At 36.9% G+C, this 22,327-nt stretch overlaps 2 protein-coding genes across 4 annotated transcripts; both read right to left on the bottom strand.

Annotated features, from left to right (window-relative positions):
• Nucleotides 1-1,788: 1,788 nt before the first annotated feature.
• LOC140880886 (uncharacterized) lies at nucleotides 1,789-5,603 on the bottom strand. 3 transcript variants are annotated; one of them, XM_073285739.1, is made up of 10 exons: nucleotides 5,460-5,603; nucleotides 4,464-4,634; nucleotides 4,207-4,289; nucleotides 3,889-4,128; nucleotides 3,756-3,792; nucleotides 3,101-3,225; nucleotides 2,784-2,868; nucleotides 2,438-2,509; nucleotides 2,094-2,345; nucleotides 1,789-1,983 (listed from the first exon to the last, which is right to left on the bottom strand). In XM_073285739.1, the coding sequence occupies exons 4-10, from the start codon at nucleotides 3,960-3,962 to the stop codon at nucleotides 1,816-1,818; spliced, it is 813 nt and encodes a 270-aa protein (XP_073141840.1). In that variant the 5' UTR covers nucleotides 3,963-4,128; nucleotides 4,207-4,289; nucleotides 4,464-4,634; nucleotides 5,460-5,603; the 3' UTR covers nucleotides 1,789-1,815. The 3 variants fall into 3 exon arrangements, with proteins under 3 accessions (XP_073141840.1, XP_073141839.1, XP_073141841.1); XM_073285738.1 differs by lacking the exon at nucleotides 4,464-4,634; XM_073285740.1 differs by lacking the exon at nucleotides 4,464-4,634 and having other exon boundaries at nucleotides 3,756-3,824; nucleotides 3,924-4,128.
• Nucleotides 3,990-4,700, bottom strand: LOC140877517 (ras-related protein RABB1c-like). The gene is made up of 4 exons (XM_073281056.1): nucleotides 4,635-4,700; nucleotides 4,396-4,584; nucleotides 4,207-4,289; nucleotides 3,990-4,128 (listed from the first exon to the last, which is right to left on the bottom strand). Exons 1-4 carry the CDS (start codon nucleotides 4,698-4,700, stop codon nucleotides 3,990-3,992), a joined length of 477 nt encoding a protein of 158 aa, XP_073137157.1.
• Nucleotides 5,604-22,327: the final 16,724 nt, after the last annotated feature.

Here is a 22,327-nt window from a genome sequence, read left to right as displayed (position 1 = left end):
AAAGTCTTAGAATCATCTGTATTACAATGTAATAGTAAACCCAATGTTTCAATCTGAGACATTATTTCTTGGCTTATTGTTCGTCTTACAACAAATCTAATCACAATTCAGTGAGTTGATCATACAGACAAATTATCGTATCCAGTAATTTCCATCAATCTGTTCATAACTACCACCTGTTTACTTCACATAAACTGTTTCATCTTGGTAGTTTCACAAAATATTCTTTCAAATCACAATCTCATAACAATTCTGGAGTTTCTAAACTATCACTGAACTCATCTGGTCAACGATTTCCAAATTCATCGGAACCTCTCTGTATGTTTAACTTCGAAAACATACTAATTCTGTTACTTCTATTTGCTTTATCTTCTGATAAAACAATTATTGAATGAATATTGAATTCATTATTGTGCAATTCTTCAAATTCTGATATCTCTTTTCAGAAATATCAGGCACAATCAAATAATCAATCATAATAGAATTCATTCATTCTGATCTGAGGCTTCCATTCATATCTCTATATGGCATTCTGTACTGAATTCTCATTGCTTCAGTTTACTTTCTATGTTTCTTTCATATTCTTAACAGTTCTGGATGGCTTTCAATCAAAAATCATTCTAATTGGTCATATATTCATCTGAATTCCAAACCAGAATACACAAAAATCTGAAATCAATTGATCGAATGCCTGTTTCATTCTTCATTTCTATTTCTTAATTGAATTCTAATAACTTGATCTCCTCTCAATGTGCTTTAATCCTTCCAAATCAATTCTCACTTAATTTGGATTACAGCAATTCGGACTGTTTTCGTATCTATCTCGATACTTCAAGCACATAAATTCAAAAGATCAATCAATCACGCATTCATCTCTTCTCTTCGTTCTATTTCCCAAATCTCAATTGGAAATTCTATCAGTTACGAGTCCAAAAATATTATAATATACTGAATGTATACATCAACCAATCAGTAACTTTTGAAATTCATAAGCAGGAAAACACTAGTAGAAAAATCGCGTAAGACTTCGGTTAATAACTGAAGTCATAGGCACTTAATTACCGAAGTAGTGTCACGTGAAGTAATAGGGTATTTTTTTACTTCGCTGAATCACCGAAGTCTTATACCTTAAATTACCGAAGTCTTTGGTCATTTTTTGGAGGCAGAATTGGACCGGTGCCAAAGTAAAAACATATATTGTACTTCGCTAATTTCATAAAAAACGAAGTCAAATATATTCTTATACTTCGTCAATTAATGAATTTACTGAAGTAAAAACTAAGATTTTACTTCGAGTTTTGGACGAAGTTAAATATTGTCTATTACTTCGTTAATTTCGTATATAACCAAAGTAAAATGTATTCTTTTACTTCGATTTTAATCAAATTTTCGAAGTTAAATATTGTCTATTACTTCAGTAATTTACAAAGTGAAATAATATCTTTTACTTCGTTAATTTCCTATATTACCGTATTAAAATGCATTCTTTTACTTCGTCTATTAATGAAATTACCGAAGTAATAGAATAATTTTTACTTTGGTAATTTTATTAATAGACGAAGTAGAAGATAATGATTTACTTCGTTTATTCTAAAATTTCCGAAGCAATAGAACACATTTTCTAAATTAAGATTTAGATACAATAATGCCATAAATATATTTTTGAAACTTAAAAATACACTAATAATATTAATTAATCCATCCCAAAACGACACATACATAAATCAACAAGTACTCTATCCACAAAAATACACTAACAATGACATATTCAACCACCAAAACGTGTACACATCCACACATATTTCGTAAGAACTGCTACCTAACTGAGAGTAGGAATGTCGTAAACTGGATTCTAGCTTGCCATAGCTCCCCTGAAGTTGCTCTCTGTGACCACTGGTGAAGTCTAATGTAATCAATATTTGCTCCCTGAACTCCAATTATATCCTCTGCATAAGAAAGTGGTACTTGCATTGTCTGTGCAACCTGCCACAAGGAATCAACATGGCATATTTAAAGGAAGAAATAGTGCAAGCAGTAACATCCAACTCCTAAATTCAATGAACAGAAGCAATATTCAAAGTACATTCCCAAACCTGAGTGACAATAGGCCCGCCAGAATGTCCTATTGCTGAAGGGCGACTTTCAAGTCCATGATCTGCTCCATACACTGAAAGTCTGGACGAACTCAAACGGGATTCTAGCTCTCTTTCACGGTCAAGGAAGAGTGAATCCCGCTTTAGAGAAACAGAGTAATCGGAACCTAGTGACGTTTGTGGGGTAGTATGCAGTGATGTTTTCTCAGTCCAAGCTTCTACTTGTCGTTCCTGCATCGCCGGAGCATTATACTGCAAAAAGGAGTAACATTCTCATGATAGTCTCGTGATCGCATGAAACCAAAAACCTATACCAGGAACTTACACTCTTCATGAAGATTTACCTGTTGCCAGGCCTCTATGATGAACTTAAGCTGAGATTCAGATTGACATTTCTTGTCGCTCAGTTTCTCTAGCTGCATAATAAAGTCATCATCAATACATTTCTTCAGTTCTAAAAAAATTTATAGTTCTTGTACCCAGAATAAAAATATATAAATTAGACACTTTGATGCATACAAAAGGTTTAAATTACAGAAAAAGGTCCTTAAATTGTAAAGTAAGTTTGCCCAGAAACTAATTTTAGTGACATTATTGGGTGTGTTGCTTTCATTTACACTAAGGTGCAGGAACAATAGAAATCTTCCAAGTGGAGGATTAGCAAACTTCAGAGAGAAACATGTTTCTTACATGTACTGTTTGCATTTGGTGTAGGTTTTCAAGTTCTCTTTGCCTTGACTGTACACGCGTTTGTATACTTTTGTGCCATTTCACCCTGAATACAAACCATAATATTTGTTTAGAGAAAAATATACAAAAAAAAATATTGAAGAAACATTCTTACATACATTTGACAATTCCCAGCACAAAATCACTCAACCATCACTGTTTTTTGCAGATATCAGTACATGGATTTCAATGAATAGTCAAATCAAATAATCAAAATTTGAAGTAATAAACACTCTTCAGAATACTTCAGTTTTGGCTTTAACATCCAAGAAACATACCATTTTCCTCCAAACCAAAAGAATACCGATCGAGAAGCAGAGCAACCACCTCCTTGTGAAGTAGCACCATCTCTTCCTGCAGAAGGTCCGGATACACCTCCGTATCCAACTTTGATTCCATTTGACTATCCAAGAAAGACATAATAAGCATGGACATCCAATAAAGTTGGTTAACATGAACAACTAAGTTTGTTGATTGGTCCTTGTCTAGTTTTTCACAATGCAATTCAAACATCTTAATTTACAAAATACAATATCTCAAAACATCCAACATGAGTAGGACAGCTTTTCAGATTTATCATCAACCAGACCATATATATATATTATCTTTATAGCGGTGTAGCACTGACTATGCATCCTATCGAAGTATATAAATAGTTGACATCTCTTGTCTCTACCCTAGTTGTGTATCATTTATTGCCCTTTCCTCATCTCTTATCATTGCTTTAGTCACGGAACAGTGGATATACTATACTTAAGAGGGAGAGTTTCCAGTTAGTGTGTTTCAGGCATTTTCAAACATTCAACAAAATTTATCATATCTTCTACCAGTAACAGATAAATTTATTTTGTACACAAAGTAAATTCACTAATAGAGAGAACGTCTTATGAAAAAACTCCAAATTATGATCTCAAGAATCAAATCATATCTCACCTCATTGGATACATCAAAAGCTCCATCCTGAATCTTCCTGTAGATTGTTGAGACGGTCTTTATAAATGCCTAAAAAGAGAAACCAATAATAAAAGATTTGATACAAAGTATGGATGCAATGAAACCTGAGTACCAGCAAGGGGTATTTATATTGGAAAAATATGTCACATCTTCAACATTCTGAGCGATCATTGCAGATGCCTCCATGAAAATCAAGCCATGCTCCTTTGAAAATTATTCCCCTTCTTCTGTGCTTACTGCTCTTCTGTGAGATAGATCGCACTTGTTTCCAATCAGCATTATGCTCATGTTCGCATTCGCATGCTGCCTTGCATCCTCCAACCAACTGGCAAGGTGGTTGAAAGTCTCCCTCCTGAAGAATTAAATATCAGATTGTCCAATAGGAACACGAATTAAATTCCAAATTTTAAAAAGTCATTGGAATCTCAACCTGGTGATGTCATAAACAAGCAATGCCCCAGCAGCACCTCTGTAGTAGGACCTTGTAATGGACCTAAAGGATTCTTGACCAGCCTGATATTTTACACATGATTAATAGAGATCATATGTATCTAGTGAGTAAAGAAAAAAATTGTCAGATGATACTTCGACGGTATATTCGGCTTAATCCAAATCTGACACTGTCAACAGCTATAGGAAAACGAAGGTTTGTTCTAGAATTACAGATCGTAAAGCCATAACTCATACAAGATAAAGTCACAAGAACATTAAGACAAACTGTGTCCCAAATCTGCAACTTGATGGGCTTGTTGTCAATTGTGATCATTTTGGCCCCGAATTCAACACCAATGGTTAAATCGTGCACTGGCTGAAATCAATTGTGAGTGAACTGCAGAAGTAAGCAGGATTTCCCAACACCTGTAAATTAATAAAATCAATTGCCTCTATTGTCAAACAACACCCAACGATGCTGTCTAAAGCCATTATTTTCTTCCAAGTTCTGACGGCAGATTATGACTCTCTCTTGAAATGTGCACTTCTACGGACAATAGATCCAAGAATAGTCATGGGGCCAAATCACATAAAATTCATTGCAAGCGAGTATTGGATTAAAAAAATTCTAAAAGCATACTAAACTTCTTATCTCAGACATCAATACAAAATAAACGTCCCAAAACTTTTTGTGCAAGAAAATAAAATTTCCATAAAACATTATGACAATGTAATGATCGATAACATAAAAAGTTAAATTGAAGAAAAAACTTAATAACATGTCACAGATCATATCTTAATTCATCAAATTAAGAACCAAAAAAACAAAACAAAGAACGAAAACGGTACAAAAAAACAGAGGGAGAAAAGATGAGATCAGGTTTAAATGCAGAGCACATTAAAACTAGACCGAACCAAAACAAGTTCTGAGCATATCTTGTGCCAAGACTATATATCAATAAGGAATCATCTTCCAAAACATATAAAACTCAAATCAAAAGAGAAACCAACTCAAATCAAAAGAGAAACCCAAATTAACGTAAAAAAAACGGGAAACATTGGCGTATATATTTGTAGTTTTTTGGATCTAACAACAAGAACGAAAAATCTTCCAAAACATGTCAAACACAAATAAAAAAGGAAAACCTGAATTCATTTAAAAAAAATAAAACCCGAATTCTTGTAAAAAAATGAAAACATCGTCCAAAATATGTAAAACCCAAATTGATACCAAAATAGAAGGATTCAAACCTTGGGCTTTCGAATTTTGGCGTTGGCGAACGATTCTCGGCGTCATGGATGGCTGGAGATGCAAATCGGCGGTGGTGGATGGCTGAAGAAGAAAGGGGATCGCACATTTGATTTTTTTAACGATGGCTTTTTATTAAGCGAAAGAAAAAGGTGTATGGGAAATTAAGTGAAGGATCTGGTTCTTCTTTTTTACTTCAGCGTTTATAATTAAAAAATTTATTTTTTTTCTTTTTACTTCGTCAAAAATAATATACCGAAGTAAAATACAACTTAAAATTATTAGTGAAGCCCGGGTTTTTTAAAATCCGAAGTAAAAGGTTCATTTTTACTTCGTCAGTGATATTACCGAAGTTGATTGTTACATTTTACTTCGTAATTAATAATTTCCGAAGTAAATAGTAGCGAAGTAAAAGGCAGAAATTCTACTAGTGAAACTCACTTAATTCAAGGTCATACACAGAACAATAATATGAATGACAATATGCTAAGTGAAAACAACTCACTAGCATCTCAACTCAAGACGAGTAGATCAAATCAGACTCTATAAAAAAATAAGAGTCAATCAAAATCGATTGAGGTCGGTACCAAAACCTCGAAATTAATATCAAGAATTTCAAAAATCATGATTTTATGATGTAATAACTTCAGTAAAATCAAATAAAAGACTCATCTGTAACTGATTTTTATATCATTATCTACTCGAGAAACCTCAAACGCATTAGTCAATTCACAAACTCCTCAATTCTCTGATAAATTCCAGTTCACAACTTAAACTCAAGTCCAGAATCTTACTGAAATATATCTCTGCAATCTCTACTCATCGGCATATCTTTCCATTCTGGTTTAGATCATGAACATATCTAGTGCATTGAATATATTTATTTAGGCATACTTCTGTAATCAAACATCATATATCAACCCGAAATCACGGAATCTTAATTCAAGATTCTATATCATCATATTCAATTGCACATTATGTTCTTACTGATCTAATTTAATCGCTTCTTATCATCAATTCTTCTACTAATCTGTATTCGATTATTGCATCATCATCTATCATGCAACATAAACAGATATTTCAATACGAACAAAATCATCTTCAGTTTCAGTTCATCAAAGCAATAGTTCCATTCTTCCGTTCAATTCACATAATCTCTTTTCTGATACAGAGGTGATAATATAATAAGCTTCCAGCTATTATGAATCTATTGCACCAATAATAGACAGATCAAAACAAAATAAATCTGTTACCTGAAATTTCATTCTCAGGTGCAATTTTATTCTGATTCTCTGTATACTTCTGGAATAGAAATTGTAGTTAAATATGTGTTTCTCTCACACACTATAGCATCTTTACAATTTCAGTCCTTTTGCTTCATCATTCAGCTTCAGTTCTATTAAACAAAACTATGTCTTTCATAACATACTTCAGTCGTCAGCATTTATTCAGACCTATTTTTTGAATTCAAGCCATAACTAAACAACTCAATCTTGAGCTTCTGATCATTTACAATTCAAAGAATTATAATAGGATTGAATCTAACAAGACATTCTTCAATACTCAAAATATTTAGCTTCTAAAAGGTATATTTGTCTATCTGATCATTTCTATCTGTTGTGGCAAAAAAACTATAAACAAAAATCATGTTCTAAGCACTTACCAACAAATTAATATACCTGTGTTCTTTCATCATTTCTTCATCAAAATTCATCAGCTGATTGCTAGGTTTCGAAGTTGGTAGACAGTCAATCTAATACATCATTCATCAGTATCTTTCAGGTATCTGAACGATTGATCAAGTTCTTCAGAACAACTTCTACCTGCAATACATCTATTCATTCGCTGATATTCTGTTCTGTTCAATCAGAGATATTTCATTCAACTGAGCAATAATACAGTTTTATTCAATCTGACCATACCATTCTGTTCAGTCTGGCCATACAACTCTATCATTCTGGGGTGCTTACGTCACCCAAAGAACACTGTTCTCTTCGATTTTGGGTGCTTACATCACCCAGGAAAATTCTTAGAATAACATCGATAAGAATTTAAAAATTGACAAATCAGTAAATTACTCAATTCAATTTCAAAAGTAGATCAAGAACACATGCAATTTATTAAATCATCGAATCAAATATTGCATAATCATGCAATACTATAAATGCATGTGACTCACTCTACCCCGCTCAGCTTCTATCTCAGTCTAGAACCTACGCTCTGATACCACCTGTTGTGGGGACCTCGGGTTGCTAATCTTGTTTTAGGGCAGCTAATGAATAATTAAACAATTAATCAAACAATTAAAGAATAATAAATCAAGAGAATTTTTTTTTTTTAAATTTCAGAGCCTCGCTCGATCGGGCAAAGTCAGCCGATCGAGCGAGCAATTAAATCATGCTCTCGGGTCTGCAAATTTTTGGTCTCGCTCGATCGGTCAAAACCTACCGATCGAGCGAGCCCAAAATGCTCGATTTTCTGCCTTCAATTTAAGGGCCTCGCTCGATCGGTGAACTTCACCCGATCGAGCGGGCACCATTTCCAGAAAACACCAGAAGACATTTTCTGCTGTCAAGCTTGGAACAATGGCATGAATCAACCAACAAAATTCGAGTCTAAACATATTACAAATTCTGAGAACATGCATACATTCATATACCAAGTTCCTATCATCAAATCATGCATGTATTACATCAAATGAATAGATTAAAAGATATAAAACTACAAGCTATTCAACATAGCATAAACAACTTTAAGTCTTAAGTTCTTTCTATGTTTGATGCTATCACTATACCATTCTTTATCTTATAAACCCGAGTCCACACTTGCTACATCTCTCTCCCGAGATATCAATGTCGTCTCAACAAAGCTCCTGCCCCACCTGTTGCAATGCACACATACAAAACAAAGCAACAGCCGGATAAACTCCGGTGAGAAATTATTCTCAGTATAATCGACATATAAATGCGTTAAATAAATTCATATCAACTCTAAACATATCAACTCAAGAATAGAGTAAAAATAACGCATATATCGACTCAACTTCAAATCAAGACCAATTTATATAGCTCGCTTATCTCAAGAATTGATTCTTATCACTTCATTGCCATCAAGATTCGTAACCGATCTTGACATGAATATCCATCTATCGTAGCCATTCCGGCTAGAAAATAAGGTTAACCGCAACCTTGACATAGAATCAATTCAATATACAATCATATCAAAAGCAATAAAGATCCACTACCTGTGATGGATCGACAATAACATAAGTTCTACCTCAAGAACAAGTACTTAAACAAGTATTTGGTTTGTTCGGGATAACTCAAGAATAGTCGTTCTTGAGTTTCACAGTCCCTGACTCGCGATGTCGTCATTATACCTTTCATTCTTGAGTTGACGATATTCCACATCTGGATAGGAAGTACAACAACTCCTACAAGAATCTGATCATTCAAACCTCAATCCATCTTCAATCAAATTCACTTCAATCTTGATCACTTCTTCTTCGGTTTCAAGTTGAGGTTCTTAAGTCAGTAGTCTCCTATTAAACTCTGGAACATAGCATCAAAACATACATATCAAACTTCATTCTATTCAATCATTTCAGAATTGAATCAAAATCATCAATAAAGATTCAATCAACATCATTTCAAAATTCAACTTCTTCTTATTCGGTACAACTTGGAGTCGTGAATCGTTAGCCTTCGAAACTCAACTGAAATCGAGAAATAAAAATGCTATAACATTCATAATATCTAAACAACTATCTCAACTTATTTATAGGCTATCAAAATGAAGTCAAAACATCAACCGGCGGCATAGCGATTGAAAATCGGGAACCAACTCGGTATCGAATTCATTTCTAATCAACTCAATCATTCGTATCACTTATATCAGCTGAATTCATCATTCAATTCATCATATCAGCAGCTATAATCACATGTTAACAAGTCAAAAACATGCTGAAACCATGACAAGTTCGTTTCTTAATTCATTTCCAATCCGACTGCGATATCGAACGGCATACGAACTCAAAAACACAACATAGTTTCATAATCTGATCTCTGCCATATTTAGTTCTTCAAAACATACCGAGAGAACAAAATAATTGCATCAAATCGAAGCCCTCATCGCAAGGATTCCAGAACATATTTCAGAATTGAAATCGGACGAGCGGATCAAAAGTTATCGACGTTTGAAAAATCCAATTTCAAAGAAAATAAAGAGGATCTCGGCTCTGCTTCAGGATTTCCGACTTCAATATATAACATACACGTATTCAGTCTGACTAATATAACTTAAAGTTGGATATGTATTCAAATAATTACAATTTAGTCCCTCAAGTCTTCAGTAATTGCAATTCAGTCCTCGGCCTTCGTTTTAATTCAATTCCAATCCAAAATAATTTAAGAATATTAGAATTAAAATCAAAACTCTGAATATTCGCAAATTAAATATACTCGGATTAAAATTAAATAAATTCGGATTAAATCAATAATCCCGGCCTTTTGCACTTTAGCCCTCGAATCTTTGATATTTTCAAATCAACCCCTGGTCGGGTTTTATCTTCAAAATTAATCTTCGTTAATTCCCAAAACATGGAATTTAATCTTAAATTCCATAAATATTCAAATAGAATATTTATTCTATTAATTTAAGAATTCTCGGAATTTAATTCGCAAAATCCGTAAATTCTCAAACTAAATATTTTCGGTTCGGAAATTAAATCTATCATTTCCATAACTTCTCAAATCAATATTAGCCCTTAATATGAAATTTAATTCTCAAATTCCATAATTAATAATTTAATATTTTCGGGCCTTACATATTTTATGCATGATGATATCACAAAAAGTTTTAAGAGCATGATGTTATGAAGTTACGAGATGTATGATGAAGATATGATATAATATGATAAGATGAATGCTATGTTATATGAAAAATTATTTTGATGATTTATTTGTCTCGTGGTGATTACACGTGTTATGTATTTCGGGATGAGCTACGGAGTGGCTAACCAAACATGGCTTACGAGATGGTTATACGGGGCATGCATTTCGAGATGAGCTTCAGAGCGGCTATCTAAAAAATGAAAGTTTACGGGTGTAATGTCATATGCTTGTTGTACAACAGAAACTATGAATGTCTCATTATGACGGTTGCCACAATAAACATACTTCATCACCCCTAAATGTTTTATGTTATGGTTACATCAAGATGCATGTATATTAAGTTTTGCATGAAAGTCTATGATAATGTTTTTCTATTTTAAAGTTTAGAAAAGAACCTTTTTTTATGCATTTTTCTTGTCGAGTATTTGGACTCACTATACTTAAATAGTGCAGGTAACGATGATGTTGACGCATTTATTGATGATTATGGTAATGGGCATGAGGAGGAGCATGGAGTCGGTCCGGCTGACGATGCATGAGTGCGAATGACTTTGAATGAGAGTTTAAACAATTTTATGTTGATGAAGGGAAAACAACTTTTTGGTTTATATTTGATGCCCATGTTAGGAAAAATTTTATGAATGTTTATTTCGTTATTTTGTGAAATTTTAATTTTTTTAAATGAAAAGATGATGCTTCCGCAAAAGTTTTACTTTCCACAAATGTTTCAAGTATGAATATTGAGTAACGTTCCGATACGGAGATTGGGACGTTACAACTTGCTATCAGAGCAGTTCGCTCTGGGATCCGTTGCATGCAGGCATACTCGCCACGACCCTATGCTTCGTCTTCATGTCAGTAAGTTTTTATGTTATGGATGGTTTAAAGATGCATGATAGTATTTACGATTTATGAGTTATGCATGTTTCAAGTATGATGTTTATGCTTAAAATGTAATTAAGTATGTGGACTATGTTGGACATCAAGAACATGAATACCCGTAGGAACTCGAATAATGAGAACGACCAGAACAACCAGAAAAACCAATTTCTGGCTAGGTTAGCGAATCTGTTGCAAGATGGAGTAGAGCCCAAGGGGAGCAGATTCAGCAGCTAATCCAAGCGTAGACAGCGGCCAAAATAACAATCTGCCGGGAATAACCAATCCGATCTTTAAGCAGTTTAAGGATCTTGGGCCATCGGAATTCAAAGGAGGGGCTGGCCCCATTGTAGCCGAGGAGTGGGTGCAGTCTGTGGAGACCATTGTCGACTACATGCAGCTCAACGATGCAGATCGTGTGTGGTGTGCTATATTTATGTTCTGTGATGATGCCCGAGTTTGGTGGCAGGGGGCCCGTTCTGCTGTGGATATGGCTACTTTAACTTGAAACGGATTCAAAGATGTGTTCTATGGGAAGTACTTAACTGTCATCTCCAGAATCAGACTTGCCAAGGAGTTTTTGGACCTCCTCCAAAGGAGCATGTCCATTTCTGAGTATGTGAAAAAGTTTGAAAGGGGGCGATACTTTGTGCCTATGATATCTTGAAATGCCGCAGAGGAGTTGAAGCATTTCATGGAGGGATTGAACGCCTCCATTCTGTTGGAGAACGCGGCGATCAGATCAATCAGAATTGATACCCGGTGCAGCGGAAGTTTAAAAATTTTATATGGAACGATTCCATAATGGGTATCAAAACTTTACGATTAAATTGTGTGTGTAAAAATTAAATAACAATTATAAATTTTTACCTCCAATCTCGAATCGAGATTATGGACACCAACAGATTGCTCTGCTCTTGTTGTATCTCCCAGGAACTGATGGACGAACTGTTCTTCAATCAGGTCCACGAACAGAGATTTAATCCCTCTGATAGATTGCACTAGAAAATCTATCAGAAGTTTCTACGAAGAGAATTAACGAATTTGATCCGTTAAACCAGACTGTAATTCAAAATTCACAGACTGGATTTTTCCGAGCAGAGGGGAGGGGGGCGACGGCCACACTTAAGAAAATAGGGTTTTTCGAAAATAATTTTGTGACCTGTTGTGTGTAATTTCTGTACTGCAATAACTTATTTATAATGTAGGCCGCTAACAGCTTAAGGCCCATTAGTCATAAGTTCAAGCCCGACAAGCAAAGCCCGCATGTTCAGAAATTAATATAAAATTCATCATGACTCCGATTGATAAACTGATTTCACCAATGTGCACAGAAACCATTTCTGCACCTTTTTAAAGTCAAGATAAATTTTTCTGAATCCGAATTCAGTGATTTCCAAAAATGCCAATCCCTATGTCATTTTAGGAAATCTTACTCCTCTACTCCTAAATAAGAAGTCCAACTTCTTTGTTCATTAAATTTAACTCCTTAAATTTAACTATCTCAACGGGGATTAAAAATCCATTACTCTGTGTGACCCTCAATGGTTCAGGGATACAGCTAGCCATGGGCTCACAACTCCTTGTGACTCGGAACAACAATTTCCGACTTGCCCATCGAATCATGGTAAGAGCGCCTAGCAACATCGCCCCATGATTCCCTAGGTATCACTGATAGTGCCTGCAAGAACCAATAGATTTTGGTTAGCGTACAGTATGGTCCCTTCATCCATATATCCCGATCGAATCAACAACCATTGGTAAATCGAGAGTCGTTCGAGATTCGATAACTATGCAATACATCTTGAAGATCAAATAGTGACATCGCATGTGCTACTAAGAAACCATTTCTTAAAACACATCATGTACTCTGGCCAGAGATTCGTCACACTAATATCTCCTCAGATCGCATAAGATATCCACACTCGCAAGTATGTGGTGAATCCTTGACAACAAAGCATCGACTCCTATATGTGTTGTAACTGTACCCAATCCCGACACCTGATGACCCCAATAGAGTCGGTAAATGAGTCAAAGCACAGTACTAGCATATAGAGTCTCAATGATGTTTCAAGTAGTAAGGACTAATGGTGTACAACCAAAACCGTGAACTTTATCCACTCGATAAGTGATAACCACTTGAAAAGTCCGGATAGAGTAGTTCGATCATTCATCATAAGAATATCCATTTGCATGCTTCGAACATCTCTATGTTCCCTACCAATGAAACGTGGTACTCTGCATCGCAAATGCTAGTCTCAAGCTCGAGCGATCCTTATCCTAATTATCGGACGGCTCAACCGACTAGGAACAGTTTAGAATATACAGTGACTATAAGATGTGTTTCATGATAGACATCCCCATGTTCTACCACATCTTACATACACTATAGTATATTCAAGGTCTTTATCAAAACAACAATAGTATATCACAATATAACAATATGAAGAAAGATAAAGTCATTGCCATTAATAAAAGTGTAAATTATATTAAACAAAAGATTGTTTATACAAAGAGTCATCAAAGCCCTTAGCCATAAGTTGGCTCACCGGGCACCCACTCTTTCAATCTCCCACTTGTCCTAAAGCCAACTAGTCATACTACGTAGACCCATTGCTTCGCGATGTTTGTCAAATAATGGTCCTGGCAAGGGCTTAGTAAGTGGATCAGCGATATTGTCTGCAGAGGCCACTCTTTCGACAGTGATGTCTCCTCTTTCCACAATCTCCCGGATGATGTGGTATTTCCTCAGTACGTGTTTGGATCCTTGATGAGACCTTGGTTCCTTTGCCTGAGCAACGGCACCCGTGTTGTCACAGTACACCGGGACTGGACCAACAACTTCCGGAATAACGCCCAACTCTTGGACGAAATTCCTCATCCAAACGGCCTCTTTAGCAGCAGCTGACGCTGCAATGTATTCTGCCTCAGTGGTGGAATCCGCTGTGGTGTCCTGCTTGAAACTCTTCCAAGAGACAGCACCGCCATTGAGCATGAACACAAATCCAGAGGTTGACTTCGAGTCATCCACGTCACTTTGGAAGCTAGAGTCGGTATAGCCTTCCAATTTTAGTTCTCTTCCTCCATATACCATGAACATATTCTTAGTCTTTCGTAAGTACTTAAGAATGTCCTTCACGGCTTTCCAATGCATTTGACCGGGATTAGCTTGATATCTGCTCGTGACACTCAGAGCAAATGCTACATCCGGTCTGGTAGATATCATCCCATACATGATACTACCTATGGCTGACGCATATGGTACATGTGTCATTTTCTCTATCTCTTCATCAGTCTTGGGACACATAGACTTGGATAGAGAAACTCCATGACACATGGGTAGATGTCCTCTCTTGGACCCATCCATTGAAAACCGTTTCAATATGGTGTCGATGTAGGTTGATTGAGTGAGTCCTATCATTCTCTTAGATCTATCTCTATAGATCTGTATCCCTAGAATATAGGATGCCTCACCCAAATCCTTCATCGAGAATCTACCTGATAACCATATCTTTGTTGACTGCAACATCCCTACATCATTCCCAATGAGTAGGATGTCATCAACATAAAGTACTAAGAATGTCACAGCATCCTTAACTACTTTCTTGTACACGCATGGTTCCTCCGGGTTCTTGATGAAACCAAAATCCTTTATTGTTTCATCAAATTTCTGGTTCCAACTTCTTGATGCTTGTTTTAGACCATAGATTGATCTCTGAAGCTTGCATACCTTATGCTCGCTTCCCATGGATGTGTATCCCTCAGGCTGCGTCATATAGATCTCTTCCTTAATGTTTCCATTAAGAAATGCAGTCTTCACATCCATTTGCCATATCTCATAGTCATACCAGGCAGCTATGGCAATAAGGATTCTTATGGACTTGAACATTGCAACTGGTGAAAAGGTTTCATCATAGTCAACTCCTTGTCTTTGAGTATAACCTTTCGCCACCAATCGCGCCTTGTAGGTCAATACCTTACCATCAGGCCCAAGCTTTCTCTTGTAGATCCATTTACACCCTATTGGAACAATTCCATCGGGAGGATCTACTAAAGACCAAACTTGGCTTGTATGCATCGAATCTATTTCCGACTGCATAGCTTCAAGCCATAAATTTGAATCCGCATCAGAAATTTCTTCCTTGAAGCTTCTTGGATCACATCCAACATCGGGTTCATCTTGATCCCCTTCAAGAAGAAGACCATATCTAATAGGAGGTCTAGAAGTCCTCTCGGATCTTCTAGGTATAGGCGTGTCTATCAATGGTTCCTGATGTGTAGGATCGTTATTTTGTATTTTGGGTTCTTCTCGAATTTCTTCGAGTTCCATCATCTCGCCTTTCTTATCCAATAAGAACTCCTTCTCCAAGAAGGTGGCATTCCTTGAAACAAACACCTTTGTTTCAGCAGGATGATAGAAATAATATCCGATTGAATTCTTCGGATACCCTACAAAATAACATAAGGTGGATCGACTATCCAACTTATCTCCCACTGTCTGCTTCACGTAAGCAGGACATCCCCAAATCCTCAATTACGAATACTTAGGAGCTTTGCCATTCCATAACTCGTATGGTGTTTTGTCCACTGCTTTAGTGTGGACGTTGTTCAACAACAATACCGCTGTTTCAAGCGCATAGCCCCAAAACGAAGGTGGAAGCTCAGTGAAGCTCATCATGGATCGAACCATGTCCAACAAAGTTCGATTACGACGCTCCGATACACCATTCAGCTGTGGTGTCATAGGAGGAGTCCACTGAGAGAGAATCCCATTCTCTTTTAGATAGTCCAAAAACTCGGTACTTAAGTATTCTCCACCTCGATCCGATCGAAGTGCTTTAATACTTTTACCCAGCTTGTTTTCTACTTCAGCCTTGAATTCTTTGAACTTTTCAAATGCTTCAGACTTATATTTCATTAAATATAAATACCCATACCTAGAATAATCATCAGTAAAGGTAATGAAGTAGGTGTGGCCATATTGAGTACCAACTCTAAATGGACCACAAACATCTGTATGGATCAAATCCAACAGATTTTGACTACGCTCAGGTTTCCCCTTAAAAGGAGATTTAGTCATTTTTCCTTTCAGGCAGGATTCACAAGTAGGTAGAGAGTTAATATCAGACATATCAAACATGCCCTCTCCCACTAGCTTGTTCATCCTCCTTGAGGAAATATGACCTAGCCTAGCATGCCAAAGGTTTGCCGGGTTTTGACTATCGATTTTCCTTTTGTTTGTTGTTGCCGGTTTATCAACATAATTTATTGGAACGTCTTTTAGTTTTAAGTTATATAGATCGTTTTCAAGTTGTCCATTTCCAATCAAACATTCATTCTTGTAAATATTGCAAATCCCATTCACAAAATTGCAAGAATAACCATCTCTATCTAGCATAGAAACAGAAATAATGTTTTTAATCAAATCTGGAACAAATAAAACATCTCTCAAAAGTAACTTAAAACCGTTCTGCAAATTTAAATAAACATCTCCCACAGATTTAGCTTCAACTCTGGAACCATTTCCGAGCCTCAGCTGGGTCTCACCCATTCTAAGCCTGCGACTTCTTGTCATCACCTGCAAATCATTGCAAATGTGAGATCCACATCCGGTATCCAATACCCAAGAAGTAGTATTAAGTGAAACATTTATTTCAATATAGAACATACCCGTCGCAGTTCGCAACTGCTCTAGATATTCCTTGTAGTTACGCTTCCAATGACCGGGCTTCTTGCAGTAATGGCAAACATCCTTGGACTTTTCCATGTTGGAAGCCTTTGTCTTGTACTTCTTCTCGGGTTCGATTTTCTTGGGTGGGGCAGAACGTTTCTTACCCTTTGTACTTGGCCCCTTCTTAGCAGAAGAAGAGGAGCCCACCAAGAAAGCCGGGTTATCCTTCTTTAATGTGGATTCATATGTTACAAGCATATTGACCATCTCTTCAAGGGAGGCCTCTATCTTGTTCATATTGAAATTCACCACAAATCCGTCAAACGAAGAAGGAAGAGATAGAAGTAGTAAGTCCACGTTGAGTTCATGCTCCAACACCAAATCAAGCGTTACCAACTTCTGTATGAGCCAAATCACTCGTACCCCATGATCACGGACCGAAGTCCCTTCACGCATGCGACACGTCATTAGCTCCTTTATAGTAGCGAACCTTTCATCTCTCGATTGAGCCCCAAAAAGTTCCTTGAGTTGTACGTGAATGTCAGCAGCATTCACGGTGTCCTCAAATCGCCTCTGGAGTTCATCAGACATCGAGGCTTGCATATAGCATTTGGCCTTGATATCATGGTCCCACCATGTATCAAGTTTGGCTAACTCTTCCGGACTTATGTCAGCTGGTGCTTCCTTCGGAGGAAATTTTTCTAACACGTAGAGCATCTTCTCCGAAGTCAAGACAATCTTCAACTTACGGAACCATTCCGTATAGTTTGCGCCAGTCAGTTTATTTTGTTCGAGGATCGAGAAAAGTGGATTACGCGAATTCATCTTTATAAAATACTGAAAAGAAACAGACAAATATCAGTGATTGTTTAATTAATTTACTAAGACATAAAATAGGCGAAATTTATTTTATGAATCTCACTCCCACTATTTTAACGATTTCACTACCCTCTAGTGAAAACGGAAAACTGTTTTCCTTAGTGAGAACATGGAGTCCAATTGACAAACTATGGTCCCGAATAATATCAGCCAACCATAATTTTCAAAAGGTAGAGCCCAATTGCTTCCAAAGCAACCTCCACGTTTTTACCTCATGTCCAATAAGGGCCCAATAATATGACGCCGTTTATTGTGACATGTCAAGATGACCCATCAATATTAAGTTGTGATGGACGGTCGCCATGTGGATCCCCCAATAATATGAGCCGATCCCATGGGAGTTCCACCCAACTTACAACATGTGTCGATCCAATGTACAGCTTTCCGACGAACGGGCCCCCCCCAATAATATGAGCCGGACCGTATCCGCGGGTAGCATCTCATACATTGATCGTTGATGGAAGGTAGGAACATTTAAAAAATTTTAAATTTCCTTTATTTATCTTGATATCAATTTTAAATCATATTTAAAATGAGGGATTTTAATTTTGAAAATTTGTCTCAACATTTTTAAAATTTTGTATGCTTGCCGGATTCACACAATTTTGTCTAAAACATGCATACAACAATAATATCATATATTATATAGGATGATCGATTCCATTTCTAATCGACCCGTGGTTGCCAATCACGAGTCTTAGTCCAATCCTAGGTAATATGCAGTATGCAATGCAATCCTATTACATTGTGCTTACAATTTACATTTCTTCAGTCTTTATTGTCTGCTGGGCCCACCACCGTCTTCAAATCTTCATCTCCCACTAAGTTTAATGTATTTACAATAAATAACCATGACAAATAGGGGATACATTTCAAGGGGTGGGAACGGGCCATAAACCAAGCCCACTTTTATTACATATGACAATTCATATTGGGCCATAAACCAGGCCCATTAATAAATCCAACAACAATAAAAAAAAATGTAAATTCCTAACATACACCTACAAAATTGGTCATGGCAATCGATCATCCTTATCCAATAACATTTAATTCAAAATTAATTTATTGGACAACATGCAATGGCAATTTAAATTTAAAAGGATAAAATCATATTCCATATATAAAATCTTATTTTACATACAAAATCATATTTTATCTTTTTATCAAATAAAATCATATTTTATCTATAAAATCCAATTTTATACATAAAATCATATTTTACTCAATATATCCATAAGATCATATCTTATCATCAATTGTACCAAAAATAATTAATTTCATAAAATCTGATTTAACGGATAAAATATTTAAATTTTCCAAAAATTCAAATTTATCCAAAAATCAATTTTAAAATTTTTGGACTCGAACAATTCGATCCGATGCCTCGTGGACCAATCAAAAACAATTTTCGATCGGACCAAAAATAGAATTTTAACATATTAAAATTTAATTTTAAAATTAAAAAATTAATTTTTCGCGGGCCGCCCGGGACACTCCCGGGCTGCCCGCGCCCCAAAGGGCTCGGGCCGGGCAGCCCGGCTGCCCCTAGGGCAGTGACGATCGCTGCCACGGCGCTGCCCTGGGCAGCGATCACGTCGCTGCCCATGGGCAGCGCCGGGCGCCGCCCTGCGCAGTGCCGTGCGCTTCGCTGGGCAGCGACCATCGCGGCCCCCCCCCCCCCCCAGCAATACAATCGCTGCCCGGGTTTTGCCCGAAATTTTTTTTATTTTTTTTATTTTAAAAATTTATTTTGTTTCAAAAACCGAGGCTTAAAATTTTTTGTACAATCGATTAATTTAATCGCTTGATCTGAGCAACCTGACTCTGATACCACTGTTGGAGAACGCGGCGATCAGATCAATCAGAATTGATACCCGGTGCAGCGGAAGTTTAAAAATTTTATATAGAACGATTTCATAATGGGTATCAAAACTTTACGATTAAATTGTATGTGTAAAAATTAAATAACAATTATAAATTTTTACCTCCAATCTCGAATCGAGATTATGGACACCAACAGATTGCTCTGCTCTTGTTGTATCTCCCAAGAACTGATGGACGAACTGTTCTTCAATCAGGTCCACGAACAGAGATTTAATCCCTCTGATAGATTGCACTAGAAAATCTATCAGAAGTTTCTACGAAGAGAATTAACGAATTTGATCCGTTAAACCAGACTGTAATTCAAAATTCACAGACTGGATTTTTCCGAGCAGAGGGGAGGGGGGCGACGGCCACACTTAAGAAAATAGGGTTTTCGAAAATAATTTTGTGACCTGTTGTGTGTAATTTCTGTACTGCAATAACTTATTTATAATGTAGGCCGCTAACAGCTTAGGGCCCATTAGTCATAAGTTCAAGCCCGACAAGCAAAGCCCGCATGTTCAGAAATTAATATAAAATTCATCATGACTCCGATTGATAAACTGATTTCACCAATGTGCACAGAAACCATTTCTGCACCTTTTAAAGTCAAGATAAATTTTTCTGAATCCGAATTCAGTGATTTCCAAAAATGCCCATCCCTATGTCATTTTAGGAAATCTTACTCCTCTACTCTTAAATAAGAAGTCCAACTTCTTTGTTCATTAAATTTAACTCCTTAAATTTAACTATCTCAACGGGGATTAAAAATCCATTACTCTGTGTGACCCTCAATGGTTCAGGGATACAGCTAGACGTGGGCTCACAACTCCTTGTGACTCGGAACAACAATTTCCGACTTGCCCATCGAATCATGGTAAGAGCGCCTAGCAACATCGCCCCATGATTCCCTAGGTATCACTGATAGTGCCTGCAAGAACCAATAGATTTTGGTTAGCGTACAGTATGGTCCCTTCATCCATATATCCCGATCGAATCAACAACCATTGATAAATCGAGAGTCGTTCGAGATTCGATAACTATGCAATACATCTTGAAGATCAAATAGTGACATCGCATGTGCTACTAAGAAACCATTTCTTAAAACACATCATGTACTCTGGCCAGAGATTCGTCACACTAATATCTCCTCAGATCGCATAGGATATCCACACTCGCAAGTATTTGGTGAATCCTTGACAACAAAGCATCGACTCCTATATGTGTTGTAACTGTACCCAATCCCGACACCTGATGACCCCAATAGAGTCGGTAAACGAGTCAAAGCACAGTACTAGCATATAGAGTCTCAATGATGTTTCAAGTAGTAAGGACTAATGGTGTACAACCAAAACCGCGGACTTTATCCACTCGATAAGTGATAACCACTTGGAAAGTCTGGATAGGGTAGTTCGATCACTCATCATATGAATATCCATTTGCATGCTTCGAACATCTCTATGTTCCCTACCAATGAAACGTGGTACTCTGCATCGCAAATTATAGTCTCAAGCTCGAGCGATCCTTATCCTTATTATCGGACGGCTCAATCGACTAGGAACAGTTTAGAATATACAGTGACTATAAGATGTGTTTCATGATAGACATCCCCATGTTCTACCACATCTTACATACACTATAGTATATTCAAGGTCTTTATCAAAACAACAATAGTATATCACAATATAACAATATGAAGAAAGATAAAGTCATTGCCATTAATAAAAGTGTAAATTATATTAAACAAAAGATTGTTTATACAAAGAGTCATCAAAGCCCTTAGCCACAAGTTGGCTCACCGGGCACCCACTCTTTCACATTCGCCGTGATGTCAGATTAAGTGGGGCAACCACTTACCGAGCAACATTCGATGAGGCTATGCTATCTGAGAAGGACAAGAATGACATTATTAAAGAATCACAGGCGAAGAGAGTAGCTATCAGGGGAGAGATCATCAGGGGCCGAGTCAGAATAGGCCATACCAAGCTCCATCTCAGAGGAGACCGAAGCAAAAAACAGCAACAAAATCCCAATAGGCACGACCTCAGGGGCAGAATCAGCTGACCACAAATGCTCCAAAGCCGGTGAATGTATCGATCTGTCAGAAATGTGGGAAGCCGCACTCAGGTCAGTGCATGGTGGGGACTAATAATTGCTTTAACTGCAAGAATCCAGGACATTTCACCAAGGATTGCCCGCAAGCTAAGAAGCCTATTAAGGGAAGAGTTTTTGCTATGACTCACGACCAAGTTGATCCGTATTCTGCAATTGTCATAGGTATGATTTGTATTGCTGATTTACCTGCTAATGTGTTGATAGATACGTTTTGAGATGGATTGGTTGTCTCAACATGAGGTTATCATAGACTGTAAATAGAAAACAATGTCACGGAAAGTTCATAATGGGGAACCATTTGTGTTCCATGCTACATCTAAGAGGAGCCTGTCGGGTGTGATTTTAGCAGATAAGGCTTGGCAGCTTTTGTTTAAGGGTTAGGTTTTCTAGAAAGACTAACGGGTGACCATGAGATGCAGCGACCAAAACTCGAAGAGGTGGAAGTGGTGAAGGATTTTCTAGAAGTTTTTCCCGAGGATGTTGTCGGATTGCCTCCAGTTCGATAAGTTGAGTTTGGGATCGAGTTGTTGCCTGGAACTAAGACAGCTTCTAAGATGCCATACAGGTTAGC

Source organism: Henckelia pumila, chromosome 2 (genome assembly GCF_033568475.1).
Source record: "Henckelia pumila isolate YLH828 chromosome 2, ASM3356847v2, whole genome shotgun sequence".
Lineage (NCBI taxonomy): Eukaryota > Viridiplantae > Streptophyta > Magnoliopsida > Lamiales > Gesneriaceae > Henckelia > Henckelia pumila.
This window is presented reverse-complemented; position numbering and strand designations above follow the sequence as displayed.